The sequence below is a fragment of the Malus domestica genome, chromosome 10 (assembly GCF_042453785.1).
Source record: "Malus domestica chromosome 10, GDT2T_hap1".
Taxonomy (NCBI): domain Eukaryota; kingdom Viridiplantae; phylum Streptophyta; class Magnoliopsida; order Rosales; family Rosaceae; genus Malus; species Malus domestica.
The window spans coordinates 11715792-11741309 of record NC_091670.1 but is presented as its reverse complement, the minus strand read 5'-3'; the positions used below and the strand labels follow the sequence as shown (position 1 = coordinate 11741309).

Sequence of the window (25518 nt, the reverse complement as noted above, 5' to 3'; positions counted from 1 at the left end):
TCAATTGGCCGTTAAAGAAACCTAAATTGGGAAGACAATCAAAAGCACAACTCCTCCAAATGCATTCACATTTCGTCAAGAAAGGATCCATTCACAACTTCGGAAGGGGAACCAAATAGGCACAGATTCTCGGAGCTACATTCACGTACTAAGTCATGCTTCTTGTGGCGAATGGCTCGTTTAATACATTTATGGTGCGTTTATTCTACCGGACTATCTCGGACTGAACTAAGTTTAGGGATTAAGCTGGACTGACTTAGATTAGATTAAGCTAGATTAACTTAGTGAAGTGTTTGGTGCACTATCAGACTAAAAAGTAGGATAATTAACAAAACTTTAATATTATATTATTTAACCAATATCTATTAATATTTTAATATTAATATATTTATTTATTCTTTTATACTCTTCATCCTCTCTCATAACCTCTCTTTTTCTCCGCCCATGTTCTTCCTGCCCTTTCCCTCTTTTACTCTCTGTTTCTTCGTCCCACTGTCACTCTCCCCACCCCCACTTTTTTCTCGCTTTTTACTCAAATTACGTTGCTATGTTCTTCTCTTCGTCAAAGTATGAAACTCTGAATTTTTTTTTATATTTAAATTTCAGTTCTTTGAGATTACAACTCAGTTCTTGGCGTTGGATTAAATCCAAAGCAAATCCAACTAGGTATTCCTCCTTGAAGCAAAGAGGGAAATCTGGGCTGTGGGTTCGTTGGGCTTCATAAGAGGGAGAGAAATCAATTTGAAGCAAAGAGGAAGTTGGGTTCGTGAGACGAAGGAGATCGGCGAGACGGCAAGATTTGGTGATGGGTTTGCGGGATGATGGAGATCAGCGAGACGACAGGATTTGGCGACTGGATTTGGCGATGCATGCTTGCAGATCGTAAACAATGAAGATATTAGAGAGCCAGGATTAGCAATTCCATCCTTTTTGGGGGTCCTAGCTAAGACGAGGTAGCGAAGCCTTTAGTCGGAACGAGTCCGACTTAATCCCATTAAAGATAGTCCCGGATCAAACCAAACACAGACGAGTAAGCCAGTCTAGTCTAGTAAAACCTAACGAGCCCAAACAAACACACCCTTAGTCTGAAGTGCCGATTTAGTTCCTAAACTATTACCTTACCGAAAATTAGGTTCTTAAATTATTATTTTTAAATAAAATAAGTTCCTAAATTTATTAAAAATTGCTAAATCGTATCGAATCTATTGACAATGGAGTTTCATAACAAGTTTTGAAGATTTGGAGCATCAACACTTAAAACAGTTTCCTTATAATGTTCATCATATATATTGTCGTAAAATGCTTATTTCAAGTGTTTTTAGCTTTGGTGCAGAGATATTAACATTATTTTCGGGAGTCCATTGAGTGAGGATATACGACATTAACCTGGAGAAACTTCAGACCCAGCTTCAAAGACACCAATGTTTTGCACATGTAAAGGCTTCTTGGAAACTCAAAAGGAAGGAGTGTTAAATTTTGCTTGCGCACGACTCCAAAAGAGCGCAGGACTCCAAAAGGGACATGTATGTTTGTCACTTAATACTATGGTTTAGTAGTATATTTTTCTACTTGTAAGTAGGAGATCTTACGTTCGAGCACCGTGGATAACGGCCTTTATACTCTCATAGTATCAAAAGAAACAAAAGAAAAAAGCAAATATGCTCAAGCTCCTCTCAATGAGGCTGAAATAAAAAGATCTAAGCTAGATCACATTGGACAACTTCTTTCCAATCCTACAGAGTTTCAAAAAGAGTGGTTTGAACTTAATCTCATTTGCACCCACCCGTTAACCTGACGCAGCTCACCGTTACAATTAGTACAACAAAACCTTTATAAAGTAATATCCATAACGGAATAATCTCTTCAAAGTTGTAAAGAATTTTCATTCCAACTTGGGACCAATTATGTGTTGAAATAAACTCTATATTGTAATAAGTTATAATTTTTCTTGATCTTATCCTAAGAAAACACATCTCCACTTAGTTATATTTGTCAATGAGTACAAAAATATGCAAGAGATAAAGTACTTGGCGTCCAAGGAATCCTATTTAGGAAATACAACATTCAGTAAGGATAATATCTATTAAGTAATAACCTCCCTAAAGTTATAAAATTGGTTTCGTTTTAACTATATAACATTGGAGAGGTTGTAATGCGTTGAAACCTAAAAGAACAAAACGAAAGAATGCAAGCAAAGTCAGTGTAAAGAATAGTACCCTTTCCGAATCCAATGAGGCTTAACTGTTACAATGTGTATCGTAACTTCGATAGTTGTAGGAGAAACAACTGTACAAATATAAATAGATATTTACAACTTAAGAGCTTCGAATTTGCACCGGCCCTGGAAACCATACTGTCACTGGTATAATGCTGGTAAGTATACATATAAAAACACAGTCAACTGCTCTGCCGATGTGTTGATTTCTGCTTCGAAAACAAAGTTTAGGATGAAGAACGGCAGCTCAACTGCTCCTCCAATGTGTAGAATTATGATTCATAAGTTTGTAATGAATTCTCTCTTTTTGTTTGAAGTTCTGTACAATCATTTTAAACTGGAGCGATATCTGGATTTGACTTCAGTGGTCAGAGAGCAGCTATTCCATCTTAGATGCTTCAGAAACTAGCCAACAGTGCTATCTGATTGCCTGGAAAGAGATGAGTTAACTAGTTCTGGAACCCGATCAAGCAAACGGTTCATCTCCTCGGGAAATTCTCCCTTTGCTCGGTTAGTTTTTCCTCCTACGATCACTGCTGTTCCATCTTGTAAGGCCCAAATCTTTCATTTGTGCAGAGTAGAAAACAAAGAAACATAAGCATGTATGAATAATGTGGGGGAACAGTTTCAATAATATCTAAAAAACCGAAGAAAGAAATATCAACGAAACATATAGGCACCCCATCTATGAGACGGTCCTGAACTACACATACTTCTGCATTAGAAAATTCAAGTGATCCTACAATACAAAATTCCACTATGATAGAGGCAGACTGCACAATTAATGACACCAATTACATGTAAGCCTGCTTGATGAATTTATAAACCATTTGAACCATCATCGAACATGTAACAGTGACCTGTACAACGTATAATTAAATTCTACCTGTGAATGAGAAAGAAAACTGATGCAAGTAGTAAGCATTAGAGCACCAAATCCAGCATATACAACAGGCACTCCTGGGTCAGTCTGATAAGGACAAGGTTTAGTTTCAAGGCTGAATGAATGCAGTTGAAGAAAAATGTATATTTTTATGTATATAAGAACAATTAGTCTTCACCTTCAAGTCAAGACCGCTACTCCCAATTGCATCTACAATAACAATTTTGTTGCCATCAATTTCAATTGGAAGCTTGGAACTTGGTCGTCGGACTCCAGCAAATTTTCCTTCTTGATCATACAGGACAATTGATTGTAGATCACGAGCAAGCATTGATCTGAAATTAGAGAAAAGAATGCAGATAAGCAACATCCGGAAACAATAATCTGCCAGCGGAGATGTGGCCCCTGCCGCTCCTTCTTTTATAGATGGAGGGGCAGGGGAAATAAAGCAACCTGCAAAAAAGCTTCAAAAGCTCTTCATCCCAATTCAGCCTTGGGTAATTGTTTGAAACACCAACAAGAACATTGGGAATTTAGCTTCCTTATTCATGTCTACTAAGGTACAAGCAAAGATATAGCTGTTAGAGAGTCACATACATTCCCTTGACATTAGGAGCATTAACATTGCCAATGGGTAAGAAGGACCCATAAAGCTTCTTGTCTCCATTTATCTTAAGAGGTGCCATCGCCAAATTGAAAGGTCCTTCGTTATCCTTGAGTACTTGAAGCGCTGAAATACTCCAGTCTGTCTGGTAAATCGTGATCCCTCCATACCTTAAAGGGTTATTTACACTTATTGTTTTCCTTAGCACCTCCTTGCCGTCAAGGTCCAATAGTGAAAGATCGGTGTAAAACTGTGATACCTGAGACATAAACGAGGGGGCGAAAAGGTAAACTACCTAAGCACTTAGCATTACTGATTGAGCACAACTTGGGATATGATCATGTCATAATAAAGTTTATGATTTAAAACATGCGAGTCAAAAGGTAGCACAAAACAAAAAAATAGAGCACATAAACATTCACCTCACCACTGTCATAGTAGTTCATGTAGAATTTGTTGACATGAACCTCTGTATTAAAAGACTCAGTTGGAGTAGAGAGAAACCCGATTGGGCGCATCACATCTCCTATAACAAAATTCAAACCCTGAGGAACCATGACCGTTCCCTTGAAGCTCCCACTTGCACTAAGAGTTCCACCTACCATTATTAGCAGCATTGCTAGATGTACTCCAATAGGGGCAAACCGACCAGCCAGCCCCTTGAAGGCATATAAAGAAGGCCCTTTCAAGAATACCTAAAAGGATCAAGAAAACCATAAGGAACACGTAGCTATAACTATAAGGAGATAAAAATATTCAGGAGGAAGTATTAACACCTCATATCCAGCTCCCATAAGGACAACGCCCAAATCTTGAACTGATGCTCTTGGCAAAGAGTCCGAAAATTCCTGCTTGTGGATGGCCTCAGAAGATTGCATAAAGTTCCATCTGTTTTTCCAGTTAAATCCATGGTTAATAGGACAGTGGGCAATCCAATTTCAGTTAGGTATTATGATGTAAAAATGAAAAACGAAAGCAAACCTTCTCGCAACCTTGACCAGGGGTATTTGCGTAGTGTAAGTGCAGGCCATTAGCGATGCACCAAGGAGAGCCAATAGTGAAAGGAAAATGGGGGAAGTGAATATGTGGTCAAACCCAAGGGTGAGAACCCATCTCCAAGTGAAAATTCCCAACACCGGATTATTTTCAGGGTATTTATCGAAATAGAAATCCGGGGCCTCACCTTGATCAATGAAAGTTCCTGCAGAAGCATTGCATCGACGTAAGGCCAACTTACAATTCTATATGAAGTTAAAAACAGCTCTCTTCACAATACCTCATAAACAAAAAAAACAAGGCATTGCTTACAATTAGGCGCATTACGAAAAGGGCATTTCGTATCAACTTTATTTTCTCAAGAAAAAACATAATTATCCAAAATAATTAAATCAAATTTGATTTCCACCTCACAGTAATGAGCCAGGGAAACAAGCTACCTGGACTAAAAATTCAAAAAATCCAAAATTAAGCAACTACTAACAAGCATTAAGCACCAGCAAGTAACCCAATTAAGCAAACAATCAACCAACTAAAAACCCCAAAAGCAAAAATCATTAAGCTGCTTATTCAAAGATAACAAAACCCAGAAACTCAACATACCCAGAGCCATAAGACCAGCAATGGCAAACATTTCTCCAATAGCCAAAGGCAGATAAGATAGAACCGAAAGAACCCTTCTAGGAAACCTTTTCACCAAACCCATCACCCCAGTCCCACCCCCTGACTTCACCGGAGCTTCCTCGCCTCCGGCGGCGTCGCCACTCTTCTCCACCAGAGGCGGCGGCCCTCCTTCGGAGAGTATAATCTGCTTAGTTATGTTGTTTCTTTTGTTCTTGCTCTTCTTGCTGTCTTGAGGGGTCTTCAGCCCACAAGTGGTGGTAACTGAGAACGAAAGAGGTGGTTGCCGGAAGGAACGTCTATGAATTTGGGAAGTGTGGGGAGAGAATGTGGTGAGTTTGAAGGGGCAGTGAAGGAGAGGGGCTTTGAGGAAATGGGTTCTGGGTAGACATGATTTGGGGGCCGTGGTGGGGTTTAAAATCTCCATTGATGGAGCTTCGTGAGAGCTCGAGTGTTATCAGCTCCAGAGCAACTGTTTCCGTTGAGGGAGTGAGGTGTAACGACCGGTACTTATGTTAGTTTATCCTGAGAGGGGATGTTTATAGACAATTAAACTATTTTGGGCCTTTCTAATTGGACATGGTGTTTTTTGTATTGTGTCGTTTTCGTAACATTTTCGATCATGAATCGTGTTATGTAGCATCCGTTAAAATAAACAGGTAATATGACTCGATCCAAAATTAACTTGTTAATATTAACAGATAATATAACCTGACTCGTTATCTATTAACTAATACTTTTTAAATCAATAAATAATAAAATGAAAAACATAATACTAAATTAGTATCTATATATTGCTACTGACCCTTTACCACAATGGTGAAAATATGTTAAGCCTTTGCATGACGGCATGAGTTCAAACTCCGTCGGTGGCTAATGTAACATCTATTCTAACAAAATTAATTTTTTGACAATGTATATATATATATATATATATATATATATATAACTCCGCCGTGTAAGTTTATCTTACATTGCCGGTCCCAAGCCCGGATAAAGGAGGAGGGGGAGGGCGTCAGGTAGTCGACAGCCGGCACTCCATGATTACGTCGAATCCTTATGAAAATGAATCCAGAACGAAATCGCGCTAAAGCTAGGGCGTCACCCGTAAGTGGCGCGCTGTGTGGCCTGAGCACAGTGATAAGTGAGCAAGGGTCGCTGTATCTCCATCGGCACCCGGATACAGTGTTAAATGAGCAAGGGGGCTATAGAAACTTCTTTTCGAACGACTCTACTCAAAGTTGTTTGGGAGCATATGCTCCTATCAACTTTACACGGGACACACAAAAGAAGTACTTTGATCCTATTAGACGGGGAAGGGTGAAGAAGCTAGGACAGAAGGGTAGAGTTCAAGAGAGCAAAATGCGTTTAGGAACGTGGAATATAGGAACCTTGACGGGAAAATCTATGGAAGTAGTAGAAGTTATGGTGAGGAGAAGGATAAATATTATGTGCCTACAAGAAACTAAGTGGGTTGGTCGTAAGGCAAAGGATCTAGAAAACTCAGGGTTTAAACTATGGTATTCGGGCACAAATAGAACGAGAAACGGTGTTGGCATCATCGTGGACAAGACCTTGACACAAGATGTTGTAGATGTCAAGAGGGTAGGAGATAGAATCATGGCAATCAAGATTGTAATAGGACAAGAACTTATCAATGTGATTAGTGCGTACGCACCTCAAGTAGGGTTGGATACGAGTTCGAAGGAGAAATTTTGGGAAGACCTTGGAGACTTGGTGCAAGGAATTGCTCAGACGGAGAAGTTATTTATAGGAGGAGATTTAAATGGACACGTGGGCAGGGAGACAGGCAACTATGGAGGTTTTCATGGTGGCCATGGTTTTGGGGAGAGAAACGAGGATGAGGAAGCTATCTTGGATTTTGCAATGGCATATGATCTCTTCTTAGCCAACACCTTCTTTAAGAAGAGAGAAGAACATGTGATCACCTACAAGAGTGGGTCGTCAAAAACACAAATAGATTTTCTTCTAATGAGGAAAGGGGATCGTATAACTTGTAAGGATTGCAAAGTTATACCAGGAGAGAGCGTGACTAATCAACATCGCTTGTTGGTGATGGATGTACATATCAAAAGAGTGAGAAAAAAGAACAAGACTTGGAAGTGCCAAAGGACTAGATGGTGGAATCTAAAAGAAGAAAAACAAGCCATTTTCAAAGAGAAAGTAATCACCCAGTGTGTGTGGGATAGAGAGGGGGAAGCTAACCAAATGTGGGATTCCATGGCTAGTTGTATCCGAAAAGTAGCAAAAGAGGTATTAGGAGAGTCCAAGGGCTTTGCCCCACACCAAAAGGAATCTTGGTGGTGGAATGAGGAGGTACAAGCAAAGGTGAAGGCTAAGAAGGAATGTTGTAAAGCCTTATACAAGGATAAGACCGATGAAAATGGTGAAAGGTATAGAAAAGCGAAGCAAGAGGCGAAGAAAGCTGTGAGAGAAGCTAAGTTAGCGGCTTATGACGATATGTATAAGCGACTAGATACCAAAGAAGGAGAGTTGGATATCTATAAACTAGCTAGAGCAAGGGAAAAGAAGACAAAGGACCTAAACCAAGTGAGGTGCATCAAGGATGAGGATGGAAAGGTTCTTGCTACAGAGAACGCGGTTAAAGACAGATGGAAAGGTTATTTTCATAATCTTTTCAATGAAGGACATGAAAGGAGTGCTTCTTTAGGGGAGTTGAGTAACTCAGAAGAGTGTAGAAACTACTCTTTTTATCGTAGAATCCGAAAGGAAGAAGTGGGTGTAGCTTTGAAGAAGATGAAGCATAGAAAAGCAGTAGGCCCAGACGATATACCAATCGAAGTGTGGAAAGTTTTGGGAGAGACAGGTATAACATGGCTCACTGACCTTTTCAATAGGATTTTGAAAACGAAGAAGATGCCGAATGAGTGGCGAATGAGCACTTTGGTGCCTATCTACAAGAATAAGGGCGATGTACAAAATTGCATGAACTATAGGGGAATTAAGCTAATGAGTCATACAATGAAGCTCTGGGAGAGAGTCATTGAGCATAGATTGAGGCAAGAGACACGGGTTTCGGACAACCAATTTGGGTTCATGCCAGGGCGCTCAACCATGGAGGCAATCTATCTCTTACGAAGATTGATGGAAAGATATAGAGATGGGAAAAAGGATTTACACATGGTCTTTATAGATTTGGAAAAAGCGTATGATAGGGTCCCAAGAGACATTCTTTGGAGGATTTTAGAGAAGAAATGAGTACGAGTAGCATATATCCAAGCTATACAGGATATGTATGAAGGAGCAAAGACTGCCGTAAGAACTCATGAAGGACAAACCGAAAGCTTTCCCATAACTGTAGGATTACATCAAGGCTCATCCTTAAGTCCTTACCTTTTTGCGTTGGTAATGGATGAGTTAACAGGACATATTCAAGGTGATATTCCTTGGTGTATGCTTTTCGCAGACGATATAGTGTTGATAGATGAAACTCAGGAAGGGGTAAATGCAAAGCTTAACCTTTGGAGAGAAGTGTTGGAATCTAAAGGTCTTCGCCTAAGCTGATCAAAGACAGAATATATGGAGTGCAAGTTCAGTGCAAATGGAGGCCAAAACGAGTTAGGGGTGAGGATCGGAGATCAAGAAATACCAAAGAGCGACCGTTTTCGTTACCTAGGATCTATCTTGCAAAAGAACGGAGAATTAGATGGAGATCTCAACCATAGAATACAAGCTGGATGGATGAAGTGGAAGAGTGCATCCGGCGTGTTGTGTGACCGCCGTATGCCACTGAAGCTCAAGGGAAAATTTTATAGGACGGCAATAAGGCCGGCGATGCTGTATGGCACAGAATGTTGGGCGGTGAAGCATCAACACGTACACAAAATGGGTGTGGCGGAGATGAGGATGCTTCGTTGGATGTGTGGGCACACGAGAAAGGATAAGATTAGGAATGAGGATATCCGGGGTAAAGTAGGAGTAGCCGAAATTGAAGGAAAGATGAGAGAAAATCGGTTACGGTGGTTTGGACATGTGCAAAGAAGGCCTACTGATGCTCCGATTAGAAGATGCGACTATGGGATAGAGGTTCAGGGCTGAAGGGGCAGAGGAAGACCTAGGAAAACTTTGGAAGAGACCCTAAGAAAAGACTTAGAGTACTTGGATCCAACGGAGGACATGACACAGGACAGAACACAATGGCGTTCTAAGATTCATATAGCCGATCCCACTCAGTGACTTGGATTTTCCAAGTCTCCAACCGAGAAGTTTTCCTCACTCGGGAAATTAAGGGAACACTACCTCAACCTATATGCTCCACTCACAAAGCTTCAACATACAAGCTTCAAAAAAAGAAAATTCAAAGAACTTAGCGAAGAAGGCTTTGGTGTATTTAACACAATACGTTGAAATGAAGGAAAGCTTATTTATTGATACCCCCGATAAGTTACAAATATGTACATATACTTGAGTCAAAATAAACAAACAAGAGGGAGCCTTCACAAAGGTTGCTTAGGAGAAGTCTCAGCAGTCGGTAGAGCCCCAGAAAGAGAAGGCACCGGAGGGGGATCATTCGGAGCCTCAGTACTGGACAAAACCCTAGAAGGAGGAGGCATCAGAGATTGATCATTTGGAGCTTCATTACGCGGTACAGCCCCAGAAGACGAAGGCAATAAATGCCTTTGGAACAAACCCACAAATCTCTGATGATCAAGTAAAACCTGACCATCAGATTCCTTCATCTGGTCAAGCTTCCTCTTCATGTTTGTAGCATAGTCATGTGCGAGCCGGTGCAACTGTTTATTCTCATGCTTGAGCCCTCTAATATCCTGTTTGAGACTCATCACTTCAGCCGCCAATGATTCAACTTGGCGGGTTCGAGCAAATAGGCGTTGGGCCATATTAGACACAGAACCTGCACACTGAACACTGAGAGCCAGAGAATCCTTAACAGACAACTCATCAGACCGTTTGGAAAGTAGTCTGTTATCTTTGGGAGTGAGAAGGTTCCTGGCCACTACCGCAGCGGTCATATCATTCTTCATCACGGAATCCCCAACGGTAAGAGGACCAGTAGGGGAGACGAAGGATGGGCGCCATATGTTGTCTGGAGAAGGCGGGGATGCCTCTTCAACAAGGTTCAAGTCAAAACGACGGTCGGAGGGGCCAGACATTTTCAAAGGTGTTGAAGAGAGAAGAGGTCGGACAAATCAAGATCTTAGAAGTGCAAGAATGGAGCTTCTACTGGTGGATATTCAAGTGTGCTTTGGAACTAAATGTCAGCCCCTATAAAAATCTGCACTTGACGAAGCTTCAGAAATCGAAGAGGCGCCTGCTCAGAAATCGAAGAGGCGTTTGCTTTCTCAAAAGCTGGGCTGCTCAGAGACCACGAGGGTCGATCTCAGAAATCGAAGAGGTGTTTGCTTTCTCAAAAGCTGGGCTGCTCAAAGACCACAAAGGCCGATCTCAGAAATCGAAGAGGCTTGCTTTCTCAAAAGCTGGGCTGCTTAGAGACCACGAGGGCCGATTTCAGAAATCGAAGAGGCACCTACTTTTCCAGCCTTGTCAGCACCTGTCACACGCACACTCAGCTTTGCGGAAATTATGGGCATTCTGTCGAAGTAGAAAGCACATGAATCGTACTGTTCAATCACCCACTTCCCACACATAACAGTAGCTCATGGGTACCACAGATAACTTTGCCAAAGTTCTCTGACAAAGTTGAGACACGTGAAGCTTGCAGCTCCCACTACATCGCTCTGACCAAGAAGGGTAAAAGAATTGCAAAGAAACAACACTAACAAAGTTTAGACACATAAATTTTGAAGGTCTAGCTACCATATTATTACCCACAAGGGTAAAGGAACAGTACCACTGCTGGATAATTGGAAAGTCCCGGTGTGTCAACCTCTGTGCTTCGTGGCAAGGTAGACTAGCAAACATGCCCAACCTTTACTTACATTCGAGAAAACACTCCTAACAAGATTGCTTGCTCCAAAATCGAAGAGGCACCGCCCTCCGAATCTCGAGAGCCAGACTCCCAATATGATTACTTTCTCAAAAATCGAAGAGAGGGTAAAGGAACAGTACCACTGCTGGATAATTGGAAAGTCTCTGTGTGTCAACCTTTGTGCTTCGTGGCAAGGTAGACTAGCAAACATGCCCAACCTTTACTCACATTCGAGAAAACACTCACAACAAGATTGCTTGCTCCAAAATCGAAGAGGCACCGCCCTCCGAATCTTCGAGAGCCAGACTCCCAACATGATTACTTTCTCAAAATCGAAGAGAGGGTAAAGGAACAGTATCACTGCTGGATAATTGGAAAGTCCCTGTGTGTCAACCTCTGTGCTTCGTGGCAAGGTAGACTAGCAAACATGCCCAACCTTTACTCACATTCGAGAAAACACTTCCAACAAGATTGCTTGCTCCAAAATCGAAGAGGCACGGCCCTCCGAATCTCGAGAGCCAGACTCCCAACATGATTACTTTCTCAAAAATCGAAGAGACACCGCTCTCCGAATCTCGAGAGCCAGACCCCCAGCAGGATTGCTTTCTCAAAAATCGAAGAGGCATTGTTCTCCGAATCTCGAGAGCCAGACCCCCGACAGGTCTGTAATCTTCACACGCAACATCAGCTTTCCAAATACCACAAACCACTTTTTCAAAGTGCTCTGACAGAGTTAAAACATGTGAAGCTGGCAGCTCCCACTACCGTGCTATAACCAAGGAGGGTAAAGGAATAGCATTATTACTTGATGTTAGGGAGACTCCTATATATGTCGACTTCCATCCCTAACGGACAGGCAGACCTGCAAAAATGCTCAACCCTTTCTCTTATCTGAGAGGGCACTCCCAACAAAGCCTTTCGAAATATTCAGCTTTCTTTCCCCCCGATAATACCTCTGTAAACAAGCTATACTAGAGCAAGAATATCTCATATCATCAGGGTTAAAAGCAAGAGTATCCCATATCATGCTTTTTCCCTGTCTTTTCCTTTGGCCTTGTTCTTACCTGCAAGACAAGGAGAAAGAAAGCAATCAGTCAGCACTTGGAATCAAGCTTCCAGCCAGGAACTAACTGCCTGTAACCCCTTACCTGATTACTTACCTGGCATTGCTCTCGAGTACTCATCTTCAACATCTTATGCTTCCAGGGAAGATACCGCATCTGCCTGAGGAACAGATAGGGCAAGTGAGAAGGATACAAGGAAGCATGTGGAGACAAGCGTAACAGCACACGTGCCGATACATCCACTACTCTATCAAAAGCAAAAGTATCCCATATCAGCAGGGTCGAACGTACTCTAGATTTGATGGACTTGTTTTGACCCTCAAATTCTTCAGTCGGCCTTATACTCTGGAGGAAATCAGAAAACCCTCCAGCCCAGTTCAAGAATAAGCCTGTGGAAAGTTACTTCTTCAAAAGCAAAAGTATCCCATATCATCTCTCCTCATTTTTCTTCTCTTTATCCTTCATGCTGCCTGCAAGATAGGGAGAATGTGAACAATCAGCCGGAGCTCTGATTGCTTACCTTGTCTGTCACCTCTTTCAGCAGATCCCCCAGCTCGGCGACTTGGGGGACTCCTACTACATGGTTTGTATCTCGCTTGACCAAGCATGAAACTACAAGTAAGCTTCAAGTGAAATTGATACATTACCTTGTGCATCTCCACCAGTTACAGATACCACCCCTGGATGGAGGAAGAGTACTTCCAGAGAAGATGCCACATCTACCTATGAGACAGATAAGGCAAGTCAAGACGATACCACACTCCGGTACTTAGAAGTTTCGTGGCTACGAGATCATTCTCCCACAATATTTCCTAATGTCATTGGTACTAAATCATTCACTTGTACTCACTAAAGGAGAGCTTGAACCTATGTACTTGTGTAAACCCTTCACAATTAATGAGAACTCCTCTATTCCGTGGACGTAGCCAATCTGGGTGAACCACGTACATCTTGTGTTTGCTTTCCTATCTCTATCCATTTATATACTTATCCACACTAATTACCGGAGCAATCTAGCGAAGATCACAAAAAGTGACCGTTTTCGCTACCTAGGATCTATCTTGCAAGAGAACGGAGAATTAGATGGAGATCTCAACCATAGAATACAAGCTGGATGGATGAAGTGTAAGAGTGCATCCGGCGTGTTGTGTGACCGTCGTAGGCCACTGAAGCTCGAGGGAAAATTTTATAGGACGGCAATAAGGCCAGCGATGTTGTATGGCACAAAATGTTGGGCGGTGAAGCATCAACGTACACAAAATGGGTGTAGCGGAGATGAGGATGCTGTTGGAAATGTGCCCTAAAACCAATCATATGATGATACTTTACGGACATTTCAAATGTTAAACTAATCTAGTTTAACATATAAAGGGCAAAGATTATTGTTTGAGCCGTCTCATATAAATGTTATATGCTTAAACGATAAAGTCCAAGGAATATGTGATTGGGAGAATGCAATCTAATGAAGTTAGATTAATGAGACCATTCTTTCGTAGACACATCCTAAATGTTCCTGATCATAGGATTACCAATTGGGCATTGACAGTCCGTTAAGATCAGTACGTACTGTGTCTTCTCTCAGGGAGAGTGACTAGTCTCGAGTCATTGGTGTGTGTGACATCAAGACAAGTACGTAGGTGCTCAATAAGAGAATGAGTTCACTGAACGTGATCAACGAAGAGTTCTTATATTCCATGTCACATGAGAACTCATGGTTGGGATAATGCAAAGTAGTCCTTTGACCTGAGGCATCACAGTTGTCTTGTGGTTAAGTCCTTAATCTTTGATTATGTCTAATTCACCCCCTAGGGGTGTCACGTCATCGTTGGGGTTAAGCCACTTAGCTATGGAGACAAGTAAATGCGCAACAAGGGATCTCTAACCTTCAAACAGTTGAGGGAGAATACTCTATGATATGATTTGGAATCTCTGGCCAGAGTATGAATGAGATTGGGGAATGCGTTCCAAATCACATTCAAGGAAATCATATAAGCAAACGATTCACATTGGATAGTAGACATGAGTAAATAAACTATCATACCAAACAATGTGGTCAAGAGTATTAGATTAGAGAAGGACCGTATTGCATTTGTAATCCCGAACTGAATAGGTTCTCTAACCTCTTCTGATTAGCTTGGGTAACCATGACATGCTGCTAGGCGTCAACCATGGTTTGTGGAAGCCCTATACGTGTATAACCACTAAAGGGAGAATTGAAAATTGTTTCAATTCACAATCGATGTAAAATTGTTTTAATCGCCCACTGCCTCGCTAAAAGGAACCTAATGGATCGCACACCATAAAAGGTAGAGATTGAAGATTAAACGGAAATGAGTAAGAATGATTAAATGGTTTAATCATTTATTTATGGCAAGGATTAATTAATATGTTAATTAATCAAACGAATAAGTTCGTTAAAGACTTCGGGATAGTTTTGGACCTTAAGGCCCAATGGGCTTCGAACGTCAAGCCCATTAACTTAAGTTGTATGACAATTTAATGAATAAAGATTCATTAAGGCCCAAAAGCCCAAAACTCCCTAAATGGCCGGCCATATGTGTATGAATTAGGGTTTTGGTTGTTTAGGTCACTTAAAGAAGTGACTATATAAATGACTTTATAGCCAAATATTCATTAATGTGATTAAGGGTTTATTTTGGGTGAAAATGGGTGAGAATTGTCTCTCCATTTTCTCTCTAAAGAGGCCAACACCTTGGAGGGTACATCTAGCAATCCTACTACTCCAAGGTCACTCATTTCTTCTACAATCTAACCTTGGTGAAGAGACTTAGAGGTTCTCAATTTTGGGAACTTGGAGAACCTATTCTTCCATCCAAATCCATGGATCTAAGAAGCAAGGAATGAAGGCCCTATCTCTTTGGGTGATTAGCCTTTGCTTATGCAAAGAGGAATCTACAAAGGTATTAATTTCAACTCACTTTGTTTTGAGTTGATTATTGGTTCACCAATCTACTAGGCTTTGAATTTCATGGTAATGTTTTGTTTTTGAGTGCATGCAAGCATGATTCCGCCTTTTAATTGTTAATTGCATGCTATATGATGTTGCTCAAATGAACATGTTTTTCAAAATAAATCCTTCAGATGCTTCGTGGGATGTATGGGCACACGAGAAAGGATAAGATTGGGAATTAGGATATCCGAGGTAAAGTAGGAGTAGCCAAAATTGAAGGAAATATGAGAGAAAATCGGTTCCGGTGGTTTGGACATGTGCAAAGAAGGCCTACTGACGCTCCGGTTCGAAAATGTGACTACGGGACAGAGGTTCGGGGCCGAAGGAGTAGAGGAAGACCTAGGAAAACTTTGGAAGAGACCCTAAGAAAAGACTTGAGTACTTGGATCTAACGGAGGACATGACACAAATGAGCGCAATGGCGTTCTAGGATTCATATAGCCGACCCCACTTAGTGGGAAAAGGCTTTGTTGTTGTTGTTGTTGTTGTTGTATATATATATATATATATATATATATCTACATTAATTATAAAATATAAAATGTTCAAAGATATGCAAAATGAAAAGAGTTTTTTTTATTTTTATATTTTTTAGGTTGTGGAGCATTTCTCAAAAGTTTGAACCTTTCCAATAAAATTCAAAGCTTGCACTTTTTTTTACAACAACCCTTCAATTTTCATGAATTACCAAGGAAAATGGTATTAGAATTTTGTAATATTTTTCATTTAAATGACGAGAAGGACAAAAAAATAAATGTAAATAACCTGTTACATGCAAGTTATTGAGATATGCTATTAACAAATTAATTATCTTCCGCTTGATCTTAATAATCAAGATCTAGCTATTATCTGCAAATCATGAATTATAAAATTTGATAGTTCTGAGTGAACCAGGAGGGAAACCATGCATTCTTACTTGGTGAGCGCATAACAATTAAAACGAGGAACATTCGGAGAAAAAAGCAAACATATATAGAGCAAAACAAAATGACATAGACTCGTTTGATTGTGCTTTTGGAAGAGCTAAATCTGCTTCTTAATGAGTAAAAGCGCTTCAGTTTAAATATCATCGGTTGACAAATATTTTAAAAATGCTTTTAGTTGGAAGTAGAAGCACCAAGAAGCATTTTATAAGAATCACCTAGGAGGTGCTTCCTCTTAAAGGTGCTGTGCAAAGAAAACAAGGGAAGCACTTCGCTCTTTTTAATGATTTTTTTTCAATTTGCAAGTCTAAAAATGACATTACACTTTAAAAAATACATCAAAATTACTATCACCTATTTTTTATTGGGTTGCACGTTGATAACCCAAAAGGTTTTTTATTTTCATATTATTTTGGAGGTTGGAGCATTCTACTTGGTCTCCATCTTTTCATCTTCATCTTCCCTAAACATCTCTGCATTTCCATCGCCTGAATTTTTGTGGAGTTATGTATGCTATTTCTTATCTTAAATTTGTATGTAGTCACTCACAAATAATTTTTGTTTGCTTCTCTCTTTACAGATTTACTCTTCTTATTTGTTAATATATATATATAGGGTAAATATCAGTTTATTACCCTCAAGTTTCGTGGTTTTCAACATTTGGTATATGAAGTTTTTTTCGTTCCAGAGTCATACCTAAAGTGTTAATTTTGAGACAGTCTCATAAATTCGTTAATTTGGTTATTAAATCAGCCGTTAATTGATGACGTAACGCCCATGTGGACAATGACTGGGCGCCATGTGTCAATATAGGGCCCAAGTGAATATTTAAAAATTAAAAAAATTAAAAATTTTAAAAATTAAAAAAAAAAAAAGTTTATAGGCACAACCCTATTCCCCCCTCCCCATTCCTTCCTTCCTCCCTTCTCTTCCCTGCACCCATCCTCCCTGCACACCCATCCATTCCCCTCATTCTCCCTCCCTTCTCTCATCTGCACTCACCCTCCCCGCGCACCCACCCATCTGCCCTCTTTCTCTCCGACCCTACGAGACCCGAGCGACCCTTCACTCTACCACCATGCTGCGGATTTCCAATTTTAGGGTTTTCACTCCTTCACTCTACCACCATGATGCGGATTTCCAATTTTAGGGTTTTCAATCTTTGATTTCCAATTTCAGTTACTGCTATGGAAGCCGACGAGGAAGATGCTTCCAAGGTGAACGAGCCTTCAATTTCACCCCAAGACGACGCTTTACCATTGCCTCATACAGGAGAGGAGCTCCGGAACAGCGAACCACAATGCTACTCGAAGTCTGCACCTGAGCTCGAGCATGGAAGCTTGGGGCTTGGGGTCGATAGAGAATCTGATTTGGTTGCGTCTTCGGTAGAGAAAGGTGATGAGGGTGGAATTGAAGGAGGGTGTAAAGAGGGGGGATATGGAAATGGAGGATGGTGCAGGAAGAGAATGAGGGAGAAGGAGGGAGGTGGTCGGGAAAAGGAAGGGGTGGGTGTGCCCATAATTTTTTTTAATTTTTTTTAAAATTTTTAAAATTTTAAATTTTAAAATTTTTTAGGGTAAAAAACTGTTTATTATCATCATGTTTTGTGGTTTTCAACATTTAGTACATTAAGTTTTTTCGTCTCAGATTCATACCTAAAGTGTAAATTTTGGGACATTCTTATACATCCGTTAGTCAAACTGTTAAGTCTCTCGTTAACTGTGACGTGGCGCAATGACTGGGCGCCACGTGTCATCCACTGTTTTTTTTCTTATTTTTTTCTTTTCTTTTTCTTCTTCCTTATTCTTCTTCTTCTTCTTCCTCTGACTGCAACATTTTTTTTTTCTTCTTCCTTCTCCTTCTTCCTTCCTCCTCCTTCATTCTTCTTCCTTCTCCTTCTTCTTCTTCTTCCTCCGAAATCTGGGGAAGTTTTTTTTTTTTTTTTCTTTCTTCTTCTTCCTCCTTCTTCTTCCTTCTTCTTCCTTCTTCCTCCGACTGCAACTGTTTTTTTCTTCCTTCTTCTTCTCCTTCTTCCTTCCCCTTCTTCCTTCCCCTTCTTCCTCTTCCTTCCTTCCTTCTTCTTCTTCTTCTTCTTAAAAAAAAAAAAAAAAAAACTTTCATCTTCCCCCAGATTCGGAGGAAGAAGAAGAAGAACGAAGAAGGAGAAGGGAGAAGGAAGAAGGAGGAAGGAAGAAGGAGAAGGAGGAAGAAAAAAAAAAAAAACTGAATCTGGGCAGATTCAGAGGAAGAAGAAGAAGAAGAAGAAGAAGGAAGAAGAAGAAGAAAGAAGAAAAAAAAAGAAAAAACTGAATCTGGGTAGATTCGGAGGAAGAAGAAGAAGGAAGAAGGAGGAAATAGAAGGAAGAAGAAGAAGGGAAAAAAAATAAAATAAAATAAAGCTTCCCCAGATTCGGAGGAAGAAGAAGGAGAATGAGAAGGAAGAAGAAGGAAGAAGGGGAAGAAAGGGAAGGAAGGAGGAAGGAAGAAGGAGAAGGAGGAAGAAAAAAAAAGGAAAAAAAAAGAAAAGAAAGTTGCAGTCGGAGGAAGAAGAAGAAGAAGGAAGAAGAAAAGAAAAGAAAGAAAAAAGAAAAAAAAAACGTGGATGACACGTGGCGCTCAGTCAGTGCGCCACGTCACAGTTAACGGGAGACTTAACAGTTTGACTAACGTATGTATGAGATTATCCCAAAATTTACACTTTAGGTATGAATTTGAGACGAAAAAAACTTGATGTACTAAATGTTGAAAACCACGAAACATGAGGGTAGTAAACAATCTTTTACCCAATTTTTTAATATTGATTTGGGTCCCATATTGACACATGGCACCCAGTCATTGTTCACGTGGGCGCCACGTCATCAGTTAACGGCTGATTTAACAGCCAAACTAACGGATGTATGAGATTGTCCCAAAATTAACATTTTAGATATGACTCCGAGACGAAAAGAACTTCATGTACCAAATGTTAAAAACCATGAAACTTGAGAGTAATAAACTGATATTTACCCATATATATATTCCATCACTTTGCATAGCAATTTCGATAAAAAAAAATGGCTTTTTAGCCAAAATGGTCCTTGAGATTGTCCACTATCCATCATTTTGTTCATTCTGTTAAAAACTCTGTTAAGTGTCCGGAGCTCTTGGCCGGAAGTTTAGGCAATTTTCAAAGCTTCGTAACTCAATTGTTTCTTAACCAAATTCGACCTATAATATATCAAAATGAAGATAGGAAAGTGTAGAATAAGATAATACCTATTTGGAAGCCCCATGGTTGCCGGAGATGGTCGGAAAATAGCCTCAAAGTTGACTGGTCTGAGGGAAAACTGGAAAACTCGCCGGAAACTGGGTAAACTTTAAACGTTCATAACTTCTTCAATACTTAATGAAATCAAGTTATTCAAAATCATACTTCTCAACGAGACAAAGAGAATGGTACCTTTTTTTACGGCTAACTCGCCGTGGTTTGGTCGAAAAACGGCTTGAAAGTGGCTAACTCGAGCCAAGACAGCCACTTTCGAGCCATTTTTTGGCCAAACCATGGCTAATTAGCCAATGCAAAAGGTACCATTCTCTTTGCCTCATTGCGAAATATGATTTTTGTTTTTGAATCACTTGATTTCGTTGAATATTGAAGACGTTATGAACGTTTACATTTTACCCAGTTTCCGGCGAGTTTTCCAGTTTTTCCTCAAACCAGTCAACTTTGAGGCTATGTTCTAACCATCTTCGGCAACCATTGGGCTTCCAAATAGGTATAATCTTATTCTAAACTTTCCTATCTTCATTTTGATATATTATGGGTCGAATTTGGTTAAGAAACAATTGAGTTACGAAGCTTTGAAAATTGCCCAAACTTCTGGCCAAGAGCTCTGGGACACTTAACGAAGTTTTTAATGGAATGACCAAAATGATGGATGGTGGACAATCTTAGGGACCACTTCTATTGATTTGAAATCTCAAGGACCAAAGTGAGGAGTTATGCAAATCTCATGGACCATTTTGGCTAAAAAGCCAAAAACATTTGCAGAGTAATAACCTTGCTTCCGTTTGTTCATTATACCACTTCTCTATGAGATGTTTAATGATGAAACAACTACCAAAAATTACAACTATTGAAACTTTCTTATAATCACAAACTAATGAAATAATTGCTTCCCAAGTTACATAACAATTGAAATATTTAAATTACTTGTAACTAGATGCTTTCCATACTACTGATAGTAAACCAGATGCTTCCATACAAATGAAATATTTAAATTACTTTCGTGTTGTTAGCTAGGACATAAGTAGTGGTGTATGCTCTTATTTTGTGGTATGGTTTTTTTCTATGCTCTTATTTTGTGCTATGGTTTTTTCTTTTTTTCTTTTTTTCTCTTTATAGATATGTCTAAAAATATAGTTACAGATGTACAAGATGCACATGGGGAAGGTAACGAAAAAAAAAGAAAGCAAGGCAATGTGGGAAGATGCAAGTGTTAAGACATTTATAAGCATTTGTGTAGCCTAGACATTAGCCGGAAATCAAACAGGTGGTCATCTTAATAGGATTGGATGGAAAAATGTTATTAAGAAATTTAATGACCTTACTCAAAGGTCGCATGTTCATAAACAACTCAAGAACAAATGGACTACACTTGAGAAAGAATGGCAATTGTGGACATCATTAGTTGGTAAAGAGACTGGCTTAGGATGGGATCATGTGAAGCAAACTATCATTGCAAATGATGAGTGGTGGGAGAAAAAGGTGAACATGAGAAATTATTATCTCAAGTTATGGAGAATCTAAGTTCATATTTATGTTCTTTTTTCACAATTTGTTATCTGTAGTTGATGATATTTTAGGACAATCTTGAAGTTGCAAAATATCGAAATAGCGGACTGAAAAATGTTGACCAACTAGACATTTTGTTTAAAGAATGAGTTGTTACAGGTGTAGGTGTGTGGGCACCCTTATAAGGGTTGATGAGTAATAATGTTCAGAAAGATCCAATAGGCGAACAAAATGATGGTCAAGATGATTTGGAGAATGATATAGATAATAATGATGGACTTGACGACGTAGCCAATGCTAAGACACCTTATGATGATGATGAGGAGCTACCTCCACCTGGACATGAGGAAGATCATAGAGATGAAGAGATTGTTAATGAAAATTTTACTCAAAGGCGAGAGTTAGACGTTGAACGAGAAAGAATTGCTAATCTTCTTACATCTAGTTTACAGTTATTTCATGTTTGATTGTCATGCAACTATAACGTGTCCTTTTTTTTAAAGAAACAAACATATATTTTTAATAAGTATGTATCATTTTTTAATGATTGTTACTATTTTTAATTGAATTTTCATCAACAATTTTAATCAAGTTGTATGCTAATTATATACAAAAAATACTTATGCAAAAATTATTGAGAATTATTAATGAAAGCACTTTTTCATTTTACAACCAAACACTCTATTTAATATCAAAAGTGCTTCTATACAATACAAAAGTTACATGCCAGACAACAAACTGCTTCCTCAGAAAAGTGCTACTGAAAAGCGCCACAAACAAAAAGCGCTAGTGAGTACAAGCGCTTTATTAAGTAACACGTCGTAACGAGCCTATACACTTATTGTAATCGTAAAAGGGGCAAACATATACATAGCAAATATATAAAGTATTTTAATCACAAATACAAGTGATACTAAGAGAAAACATATAGAGTATTTAATCATAAATATAGTCGATTTGGAGAAAAGAACATATAATCCCTAAATCTACATAAACCCTAATTTCAATCATACAAGCCTTAATTCGCAAATACCTAATTTTACAAATCTTAATTTGAAATCATACAAATACCTAATTTTATAAAGTCTCTAGAAACTATATACCATTGACTCATATTTCAGTTAACCGTAAACGTCGAAATGTGATATCAACGATTCGAACAGTTCATTTTTTTGCATCCGCTAAAAGATCATGTTTTAAAAAAAAAGAAAATTAAAAAAATGAAATATGGTGAGAAGAACAGACCATAGACGACAATCAACGGTTAAATATATGTCTAGAATATATGGATTATAGTGTTGGATTTTGGAGGTGAACCCTTCACAAAGTTGTAAAGCTTGTCATTATGAGTGATTATATATGTTGTTTTTTAAATATTTTTCACACTTGTAAATTAATTATGATTTTTATTAATCTTGTACTCAAAAAAAAAAAAAAAAAACAATTCATGAAGTTTGGAGGGTTTTAAAAATCTAAACGACAATGTAACCATTGTCTAAGCGTAGAGGATGCGATCATGAACCTTTATATATTCTTTTTACATTTTTCACACTTGTAAATGAATTCAAAATAATTTTTATTATTGTGCTTTGATATTTTTAAATTCCTTTGTATTTTTAATGTGCTTAGGATTGTTTTACTATGACTATTATAGCAACTAGAAAGGTTTTTTTAGTAGTTTAAAATTACCAAATTAACTTTTTTCTTAGTGGGTTGAGCCGAGTTATCCGCGTGCAAACCTATTAAACACCCATTATTAATTGGTTCTTAACGGGTGACCTGGTCACTCGTTAAGAACCTAATTAGTTATTGTGCTTGTTATTTTTATGTCGTGTTAATAGGTCATGTAAGAAACTGCCAAGTCTGTTTCTAACTCCTTGCTCTTTGGCAGAAAATGTGTTTAGGGTGGTGCTATCCACACATTCATTTTTACCTCACATACACCATTTGTTAATTTTTGTTCTTTGATTTTCTTCAATTCATTTGATCTGATGGCTGGAAATTGTGAGGGGTGTATGGGAGATAAAAAGGGTGTGTGGACAACACCACCCTTTATTTATATATTATTTTATTCTTTATTAGGAAACTTATTTAATATTTATTTATTTATTTTAAATGCTAAACGTTTTTATATCATGCCGGAAGCATTCAGCTAGCCGACCTAAACTATGTTGTACGCTACCCACTTCTTTACAGAGTGTCTAAGTGTCCCTTCAAATAACCATAGATAATTTTATGGCTAAATATTTATTTTTCAATTTTTAAAAGTAAATTAAACACAAAAATTAAACAAAAACAAACATAAATTGAAACCCAATAGTCATCAACTTCCTTTGCCCACAATCCGGACCACCTCAACAGCAACTCCACTCCATCTGTTTTTAGTTTTGTGATGTTTTTGAGTTACATTGATTGCGTTTTACCCTATTTTGTGTTAGTGTGCAGTTACATGTATTTTATGATGCAGTTGAAGGCAAACGAAGTGAAAATATGACATTTTACGTGAAAAAATGTTTTCTTACCTGTTTTGAAGTCCAAATAAAGTTGTTGCCTGTTTTGAAGACCAAGTAAAATTGTTGCCTATTTTGAAGTCCAAGTAAAATTGTTGCCTGTTTTGAAGCCCAACTAAAGATTCCAAGGCGAATATGACTTGTTACAAGACCAAGAACATAATGATAAATGAAATATCAAATAAGGCAAAAACGTTCAAAATCTTGGCTTAATGGTTAGGACCACCTTGCAAATTGCTGCAATCTCTTTTAGCATATAAATAATAGGTTTCACATCATGTTTACACGAGCCCATTATTGGGGACAACCACATTTATTTATTTTCTCTCTTTTGTTGGCTTTTGTTTAAGAAACAAAACTCTATTTCCATTCACCATTCATTGCCACGAAGGAAACCACGCATCAGCACTGTACTTGAAGTACACAGTTAATGTGGAACTCCTTCAAGTACAGAGCTGCTACGTGGTTTCCTTGGTGGCAGCAGATGGTGGATGGAAATAAGATTTTGTTTATGAAAGAAAGGCCAAAGAAAAAGAGATTTTTTTTTTTTTTTTTGTGGTTTCCTACCGCTGTGTTTAGGAATCTGATGAGGAAGTTTTCTGCATCAAACTAGTTCATCCATATCATCACGCAATTAGATTCTTCCAAAACGACGATTTTTATCTCGATATTTTTGCAGCGCTGATAGCATGAACATTCACCATAATGCATGTTCCAACTTTACGTTTTTCAAATTTTAGATTCTACATAAATTGTGTATGCATTATATTCATAATTGTTGAATTATGTGAATTTGATATTGCCATGAATTGCATCAAATAACTGCTCATGCATTAAATTATATAATATGCATTGAATTGAATTGAAAAAAAAAAGAAAAGGAAAAAAAAAACGCAAAAGAAATTGGAAAAGGCAACCTGGGTTCTTTAAACCTATGACCTCGAGCCCTTTGACCAAGCCTGGAGCTTGGGTGGCTGAGCCGTGCCAAGCCGCAAGTCCCAAAGAAACCCAGAAACCCCAACGCCTTCCACGGTGTCTCCACCATTGCAAGTTGGCCTGCAACCAATCCTCACCCACAGGTCATCGTGTTTTGATGACTTGTAATTCATCCGCGATATCGATTGACCGAGATTCCCTCGAATCTTGTCGGAATTTTTCTAATTTTCCAATTCATATTTCTAGGGTTTTGGTAGAACGTTGAGATTTCTCAATCTCCGTTCACATCTGTGGTTTCCATTGACTAATGACCTCGCCCCGAGCATTGTTGTCCTAAAGCACGGCCGCCTGAAGCGGTGGCGCTAGCTTTCTTCCCCGACAAATAGACCTAACTACGGCTGGGGTGTCTTTGGACCCAACGCAAGCCTTATAGGGCTTTGTTTCTTGGCCTACTTTTTTTTTCTCCTTTGGGCTCGCCTGCAGCGATCCAAAACTATTAGTTCAACCCACGAAAAAAAAAACTCTGTTTTTTTTAGGGCTCGCCTGCAGGGGCCGCTATCTTCGCCCAGCTCATCTCCCGTTTGCCATGGGCCTGTAGCCCAGCCAAACCCATTCTAGCCCAACTTTGGGCCTGGATCACTCGTGGGCTTTGGCCCATGTTTTTGGACCCCGATCTTCAATTGTTTATTATTTTTAGACAATTTGGGTTTTATATTTTTTCACCCACACTTTAAATTTGGCCCGAAGTTCGAATAATTAATTCAATTATAGTTATAGACCTGAAGTTCTATTTGCATATTTCTTTGTTGCATATTTCTATATATATATATATATTTGCGTTTGTCTGCAGGAACATATGAACCTAAAGTTCATAATTATTTTGAAACTTGAAGTTTCTACAAACATGCCTTGTTTGAAAACCTGAAGTTTTCATTAAAAAAAAAATCACCCATGAAAACCTGAAGTTTTTCATGATAATTTTAACCAATACATGTCTATTAGAACCTGAATGTTCTACTCCTATGTGAATGGATTGATATTTTTTCTCCATTACACTAACCACATCTTGTCCATCTATTTTCTGATAGGAAC

General features: G+C 38.9%; 1 protein-coding gene and 1 long non-coding RNA gene across 3 annotated transcripts; one reads left to right on the top strand and one right to left on the bottom strand.

Annotated features, from left to right (window-relative positions):
* The first annotated feature begins 431 nt into the window (after window positions 1-431).
* On the top strand, window positions 432-1592 carry LOC108171706 (uncharacterized). Its single transcript, XR_011572173.1, has 2 exons — window positions 432-1030; window positions 1334-1592. It is a non-coding gene; the product is annotated as an uncharacterized lncRNA (long non-coding RNA).
* A 605-nt stretch (window positions 1593-2197) lies between these two features.
* Window positions 2198-5845, bottom strand: LOC103420734 (cytochrome c biogenesis protein CCS1, chloroplastic-like). 2 transcript variants are annotated; one of them, XM_008358775.4, is made up of 8 exons: window positions 5302-5845; window positions 4684-4903; window positions 4479-4590; window positions 4125-4397; window positions 3696-3961; window positions 3277-3433; window positions 3102-3185; window positions 2198-2776 (listed from the first exon to the last, which is right to left on the bottom strand). In XM_008358775.4, exons 1-8 carry the CDS (start codon window positions 5744-5746, stop codon window positions 2621-2623), a joined length of 1713 nt encoding a protein of 570 aa, XP_008356997.1. In that variant the 5' UTR covers window positions 5747-5845; the 3' UTR covers window positions 2198-2620. The 2 variants fall into 2 exon arrangements, with proteins under 2 accessions (XP_008356997.1, XP_070662819.1); XM_070806718.1 differs by lacking the exon at window positions 3102-3185 and having other exon boundaries at window positions 5302-5842.
* Between the last annotated feature and the right edge of the window lie 19673 nt (window positions 5846-25518).

Coding starts and splice junctions, on each gene's coding strand:
- LOC103420734 (XM_008358775.4), bottom strand. CDS start 5,746: ATGGAGATTTTAAACCCCACCACGGCCCCCAAATCATGTCTACCCAGA. Junction 4,904..5,301: donor TGCTGGTCTTATGGCTCTGG/GTATGTTGAGTT, acceptor ATGCTTCTGCAG/GAACTTTCATTGATCAAGGT. Junction 3,962..4,124: donor ACTACTATGACAGTGGTGAG/GTGAATGTTTAT, acceptor TTTATGTCTCAG/GTATCACAGTTTTACACCGA.